At 39.4% G+C, this 7,158-nt stretch overlaps 1 protein-coding gene across 4 annotated transcripts; it reads right to left on the bottom strand.

Moving 5' to 3' along the window:
- Positions 1-359: 359 nt before the first annotated feature.
- Positions 360-6,884, bottom strand: LOC125008980 (interferon-induced protein 44-like). Of its 4 annotated transcripts, none has more exons than XM_047586423.1 (9): positions 6,664-6,884; positions 6,329-6,421; positions 4,670-5,176; positions 3,635-3,686; positions 3,168-3,363; positions 2,941-3,093; positions 2,677-2,848; positions 1,822-1,922; positions 360-1,745 (listed from the first exon to the last, which is right to left on the bottom strand). In XM_047586423.1, the coding sequence occupies exons 3-9, from the start codon at positions 5,139-5,141 to the stop codon at positions 1,548-1,550; spliced, it is 1,344 nt and encodes a 447-aa protein (XP_047442379.1). In that variant the 5' UTR covers positions 5,142-5,176; positions 6,329-6,421; positions 6,664-6,884; the 3' UTR covers positions 360-1,547. The 4 variants fall into 4 exon arrangements, with proteins under 4 accessions (XP_047442379.1, XP_047442380.1, XP_047442378.1 ...); XM_047586424.1 differs by having other exon boundaries at positions 4,670-5,188; XM_047586422.1 differs by having other exon boundaries at positions 4,670-5,196.
- Between the last annotated feature and the right edge of the window lie 274 nt (positions 6,885-7,158).

Consider the following 7,158-nt stretch of genomic DNA (forward strand, 5'->3'; position numbering starts at 1 on the left):
ATTATTCAATAATAATAAATCACACATCTTGCTAAAGCAATTTTTCAGTATAAATCATATTTAGAAATGAATCACTTGGTATCAAATGTCTGCTCCTACATTTCCACCTATCACCTTCCCCTGATTCTTTCTCTCTTCTTCTTTTCTATCTCTCCATCCTCACATCTGAATGACATGAGCTTTGTCTTAAGGAGGTTTTGAAAATACAGCAGTCAGTTTAAAAGAATATCCTTATTGTATATCAGTTATTGATTGGACACTGCATTAGATCGGCTTACAAACATCACAACAGCACTGTAAGATTATTTCTGAGTGAAGTAAGCTATCAACGATTAAAATCAACTCACTGAATTTTCAACCGATTTTCAATCCGTTTAGTTTATTATAAATGTCAGACGTATATTTATGATACAACATTGATTGGTTAAATTACAAATGTACTGTAGATAATGTGCAGCGCCATTGAAAGGCTTGTAGGAATTTGTCAAAACGGATTTATATTAACAATAAAAACATCGATAATGTTTTTATCAATAATAATAATAATAACACAATAGAGTTTATCATACAGTGATCAAAATAAAACAAGATATAGTTACAGGAAGAGTAAGTGTTAAATAACACTTAGACTTGGACAGGCTTTAATGATCCACTAGGGAAATTACTTTGTCACCGCAGCCGTAACACTCTTAAACAAAACACAAGAAAATTCAAACAAAATAAGATTAGCATTGATCGTGTCACCGCATGGTGTTTCCTTGTTCACTGAGGGATGTCATAAAAATAATAATGTATTTTATTCATAATGCACTTTACATTTTAAGGACATAACAACTCCATCTGACCAGCGCACCCAGCATACACAGAATACACCTCATAAACAACAGGCTAATTTTACACAAATAAAATCTCTTTCAATTATTATTTTGTGTCACATTATTGAATAATTTAGTTGTAGGCCGTGTTAAGCGGGATAATGTGATTACAGAAAAAATAACTCCAGATAGGAGAATGGAACAACAATGAGAGCTCTACGATGCCCATGCGTGGCTAACCTAAATAATTACATGCCTCCTCTTGTTCCACTGACTTATCTGTCTTTCAACCTATGAAGTCTTTCTCCCAAAATGCTGACTCAGAATAAAGTTCCCCGCTTTGGCACCCCTCTACTGGGCACCCCTAGATGCTGCATATAGTGCGTACCTACTTGTTGTGCCACTGCACATACATACTTGTTCTGAAAAGTCCCAGACTTGTGCCAGAAAAATCTACCAAAGAAATTCACATTCATTCATGATTATTCTTATTTAAAGTAAATATAATAGCTACATAACCTAATAATCCATCCTAGCCCTCAGTCACAGTTCTCTTACAATTCTACAGTTCACCCCAACAAGAAAAGCCATAGGAATATCCATGAAAAAATATAATGATTATGTTGTTCTGATTAAACAGCGTTGACATATGAGCTGGTTCATAAAGAAACTTTTTTTTCAGAGATGCTGAACTAGTTGTACTCAGCTACAAGACATTTTAGGAACATTTCATTACATCAGTGAACACCACTTATCGCTCGGTCTTTGGCTAAGGTCGTCAAAGTAGTTGTCAGCAAAGCGAAGCATCTGATTGATGGCGCTGAGGATCAGGATGTCACAGTTCAAGTCCAACTCCAACTCTGCGTTGTAGTTCTTGAAGGGAATGACATGGGACAGAGGCACACCGAGCCGAGCACTGGCCTGCTCCGCCTGGATCACAAAAGACAAAGTAGTAAATACTTTTATAATTAAAAACCAGATATATTTTCAATGTTGAAATCCTCACCATCTCCTTAATGTAGGCGCTGGTATAAATGTTTCTCAGGTCCTGTTTCACCAGAGGGCAGGCTTCGTCCACTTTAGTGAGCAGGACCAGCTGAGGAATCCCTGGAGACATCAGAACAGAAAGAACATTTACAGAGTTAGGTCAGTTTTTACAAACTGGGCAGTAAAGTTTTGAGCAGGGGCATGGCTCTCAATTTATTGTTATGTGTATGAATGTGTACGTCATAGCAGAACAGTTATATAGTTGTACAACTATGCTTGCTATCAGTGGGAGGCATAGTCCTGGTGTTACAGTCTATTTCCATCGGACTAAAAACATACCACCGGACATAGGGAGACGGTCTGGGAACCCCTGGATTGCTGGCGGTTTTGCAAGGATGATGCCGTTGAGAGGGTAAGCGGAAGCGAGGATGCCGGGCAGATCTGCTTGTTAAGCTAAGGAAGCAGCTCCTAAGACCACCGCTCCCCAGCATTTTCTCGCTAATGCTGGATCCGTCACTCACAAGATCAATGAACTGGAGATGATATTTGTTGATTAACACCATCATCCTGGACATACTAATCCATAAATTGTTGAACCTGTACTTCCCCCAAACCATATGCATGTGGATAAATGACTTCCTTACAAACCGGCCTCAGACTGTAAAGATGGGCTCCTTGAGATCCTTATACGCTCCCTCGGCATGAGCTCCCCACAGGACTGTGTGCTGACCCCCCTACTCTACTCCATATATACTCATGATTGTACTCCTGCTCACTGCAAATCCCACTGCATATCTTTTTTTGCAATGACAAAAAAGCCTCAGTGAAGTCTGAAGTCTTACTTAATATTTCATATTGCAAATCCAATACTGACCCATTGGGGTGATCTGCCTGCGGATGTCCTTCAGCTTCTCCTCCAGCTTTGCAGGCATGATGGAGATCTTGCAGGCATCAATGACGTAGGCTACACAGTGGATCTTGTCTTTGAGTTCTGGAGGATTGAGAAGGCTATGGAGTCCCAAATCAGCAGGGTTCACTGAGTTGAACTAAGTTAAATATTTGAGGAGAAAGGAAGGAACAGTTGGTATTAAAAATTTAAATCAACATATCAAACATCCTTCTCGATTAAATACTGTACCTGATAACAGTCTGGCAGATGACCTTTAACAATTCTGGTGATGCAGCTTGTATTAAGCCCTGCTTCTGTGCTTTCCTCCAGCCCCATGGTATCACATATTATGATTGGCAGATGTTTGCCGTCCCGTCCATCTTTCAGAGGGTAGGCACGAAACTACCAGATACAAAGTGATGGAGTGACAGATGTTCAACATTTTCATTTTAAAATCACCATAAATAAAAACCAACCTGTGTGGTGAGGCTGGTGGCAGAGCTGCCAGTCATGGCCTGACTGGTGACATGTCCTCTGAATACAGAGTTGATAGAGTTAAAGAAGCTGGACTTTCCAGCTCCAACTGGTCCAACAAGCAAAACCCGAACCTGGGACACAGAGCTGTCTGTGGGTTCGTGGGTTTTAATGATCTTCATCAGCTCTGTCCTCTTACTGTAGAAATGAGGAGATAAAGACCTTTTATTTTGTTGAGATGGTTTTTAATGGAACAAAATGTTGATCATGGTCATATGATATTAGTAGTTGTGCTCCTAGGAAAACATGAAAAACAATCTGAAACAGTTTCATTGCATAATAATTTTATATTATATATACTATTTAATATTATATAATATTATGTATGTATAAACTACTATAGTTTATGTATATTGTAGAAAAGTAATGAATGTTAATGACATTGTGTAGAGTGGTGACTCAGTCTTACTCAGAATTCCAGATTATGGGCCTCCATGGACGCTCAAGTACAGTGGTATCTTCTGAAAAGCAAAATATTTGCATCTAATGAAAATAAATAATATTACAAAACCCATACAACCTAATTTAATGAGATGGTTTAACATTAAACATGCATACAGTTCACACACGCCATCGCTATGTGCGTTTACATTCCCCATGAATAGATGCCATTGTTATCTATGACGTCATCCACACGATTATCACCAGACACATCGCCCTGATGCCTTAATGCTTAATCTCTGCCTTCTACCATGTGACGTCAAATGAGGGCAGGTAGGACTATTGACCCTCTGTATGCAGATGTGAATGATACATACAAGGTCACACTTTTACCACCACTGGGGAAATCAGACCACAATCTGATCCCGCTCCAACCTCACTGCATGCCACGGGTTGCAAAGAAACCCACCACCACGCTCTTTCAAGAAATGGCCGGACTGCTTCCAGTCCACGGTCTGGGAGTGTTGTAGGAAGCCTGCAGTGAGGACTTAGTGGGGATCATTGAGAGGTTAGCCCTCTCCCCACCCCCCTCCACAGTGATGGTAGCCACCCTTCACACCGTCATCACTCTGGCTCAGGTGAGCGGACATCTAAGAGCAGCAAATAAACCGACCTAGGCTAAGGTCATTTAATATCTGCCAGAAGCTGCTGGACCATTGCCAGTGTCCTCTTCTATGCTGCTGTGTGCTGGGGAGGCAGCACTAACTCATATATACGAACAACAGGACATGACTCTACAATACCTCCTTGTGAGGAACCAACTGCACTGTGTGTATATTACACACACATATGTATGTATATAGTGAACTTAGGAATAATAACTGTTCTTCTCACTCCAATAATCTTTATATACTACAAAAGACAAAGTTAGTTGCTTATTTGACTTCAAGTATTTCAACAATGCAGAACAAAGAACTGGACTATATATAGACTTTAGAGATGTGTTGATAGTAACAAATGAAATGCACCAGAGAACAAATCAGTAACAACAAATTGAACTTACCCTCCACCTGGTAGACTTCACACTCAGTCAGGTTCAGGTCATTTCCGTGCATTTCTGCAGCGTTGAAGTTGTAATATTTCCCTGGACTGCTATAAACTACAGCATTGTTTCCATTGGCTAGAATCAATGCTTCTCCAAAGTAAGGACCAGAGTTATTCATCATTCTCACTGCATATGCAGGTTGAGTGACTGGATATTTGAGGAGATTTTCTCCTTTAAGGATGAAAAGAAAGGCCTGGTCATCATGGACATACTGTCCAGACTGAGAAAAGGGTTGTTTGGTGTATCCTCCAAACACAGAGCCAGAGGCGTTATAGCCCACAGACACAGTGGGAGAGCGGTTGTCACATCGTTGGTGGAAGGCTGCACTGGTGTATCCATGGACGCTGGCCTTGTACAGCAGCTGCAGTTTGACCTTTCCCAGCTGAGAGCAGATCGTTCTCTGCTGGGTCGCTGTTAGCCGAGGGTTCATAGTGGACAGATGTTCTGCTGAGCGTCTAAAGGATCCTGAAACAATAACTTGGAGTCTAAAAAACAAAACAAAAAGTATCTGGACTAACTATATCAACTATGTTTCATTCACCAAAAGTTTATTTCATCACAGTCAATTGGCAGCAATAAAATAAAATCCATAATACATAACACCACAAACAGCATGGCAATCTGAATCACAGCCAAACAATAAGTTACTTTATATAATATATAACTCTATTATATTATATTATATTATATTATATTATATTATATTATATTATATTATATTACATACTATACTACTACTATATACTGTTTATTTACAATAACACTTCCATCATATCAGATGACTACTGCCATCATCCTGCCACTGCACCTTATCTATCTATATTACTAACTAACTTCCTGCAACCACAGTGTAAAGAGAGATTGAATTTCATTTACTACTTCATCTAAAATAGTCAAACGTCCTTTCTTGAACACGGTACTTTAAGGAATTTAGATGCTACTTTTTTTCTTGTGAGTTTCAGTTTCTATTCTACAGAAACTATTAAATGTGAACAACTGCTACTGCAATGATGAAAATTTCCAATGAGAGCCCATGTGATGAGGAAACAAAGAACATTGATATGTAAATCATTGCAAGTTTTTTTTTAACTTATGATTTGAGAGCTATGTTTTGACTTGTTTTCACCAGTGACAGTCTCCCATTCGTCTGACAAGAAAAGCAAGATTTCCCACAGCTCCATCTTTCATGTCGGCAGAGCAATAACTTTAGATTTCAGGTAAAAGCTGATAAAACATGAGCCTCATCTATGATTAAACTACACCATATATTTGTCCTACATTACTCTGAATTCAACACATTTTAGAATAGTTTTGTGACTACTGTTGCATACTTCTGGTGGATTAAATCAGTGAACTGAGCAAGAGTTAATAAAACAACATCACTTTTTTGTACTACACTTTAAGGATTTGGTTTGGGTTATTTTTATGGTGTGGTACATATTAACAATGAGCCCCTTTACTCCAGGTTTCTTCAACATCACACTGATTTTAACACATTATAGATGCACATTTACCAAATCTTACTTCATATCTCTGCACATAAATCACACAGAACAAAATTCCCAAGTATTATTAGCAAAGTTGAAATATACAGCCCTTTAATATTGTCAGGCTTACCTCCTTCTTTTCTGACAGCAGAGATTGGAGTAGTTACAGTCTTGGCAGCTGTACAGATGTGTGGCCGTCAGTCCACAGTCAACACTAATGAAACTGATGAGAACAACATTTGCTTTCTACATTCAGCATAGTATTTCTGTTTCGTTTCTCTCTCTAGTTCGTTATTTCCTGTTTAGTGTGAAACTACTTAACCCTTTATGGGGCACTCATTACAATATTTGGAAACTCAAAATGTCAACCCCAGAGTGTTATTGGAGGGCACAAGAATGCTTTTTTACTTTGCGATTTTTTAAAACTTTAATTTCCATAGAGAAGATTAAGATTAACGAGTTCACCATGTGGGTGGCACGGGCTCTCAGCGAGAAGGTGCGGGGTTTCTGGGTGGAGTTTGCATGTTTTCTGCCTGTGTCTCCGTGGGATTTCCACGCGTACTCCGGTTTCCTCCGACCTCCAAAGACATACTCGTGTCCCTGGTTGTGTGTCTCTGTTTTAGCGCTGCGATGGACTGGTGACCTGTCCGGTTTGTCGCGCTATCATAGCGGGGATCGGCTCCAGCAACCTCCGCGCGACCTAGTGGGGATAAGCGGTAGTACAAGATGAGATGAGATGAGTTTATGTGTGGTGCCTTGACCTTAAATGGCAAACAAATGTAAACGTGTACTTAGCTATTGGGACATTAAGCCTTTAAGACCTGAACATCCGTCTACGCACGAATAAAGGCTTAAGTATTTGTATTATCGTAATTCACCGATGGACAAATCAAAGTGTGGCTGAATGCTGGGAAGTTGCGCGTTCTGAAAAAAACAAAAAAACAAAAAAAACTGCCATTA

The sequence above is a fragment of the Mugil cephalus genome, chromosome 6 (assembly GCF_022458985.1).
Source record: "Mugil cephalus isolate CIBA_MC_2020 chromosome 6, CIBA_Mcephalus_1.1, whole genome shotgun sequence".
NCBI classification, from domain to species: domain Eukaryota; kingdom Metazoa; phylum Chordata; class Actinopteri; order Mugiliformes; family Mugilidae; genus Mugil; species Mugil cephalus.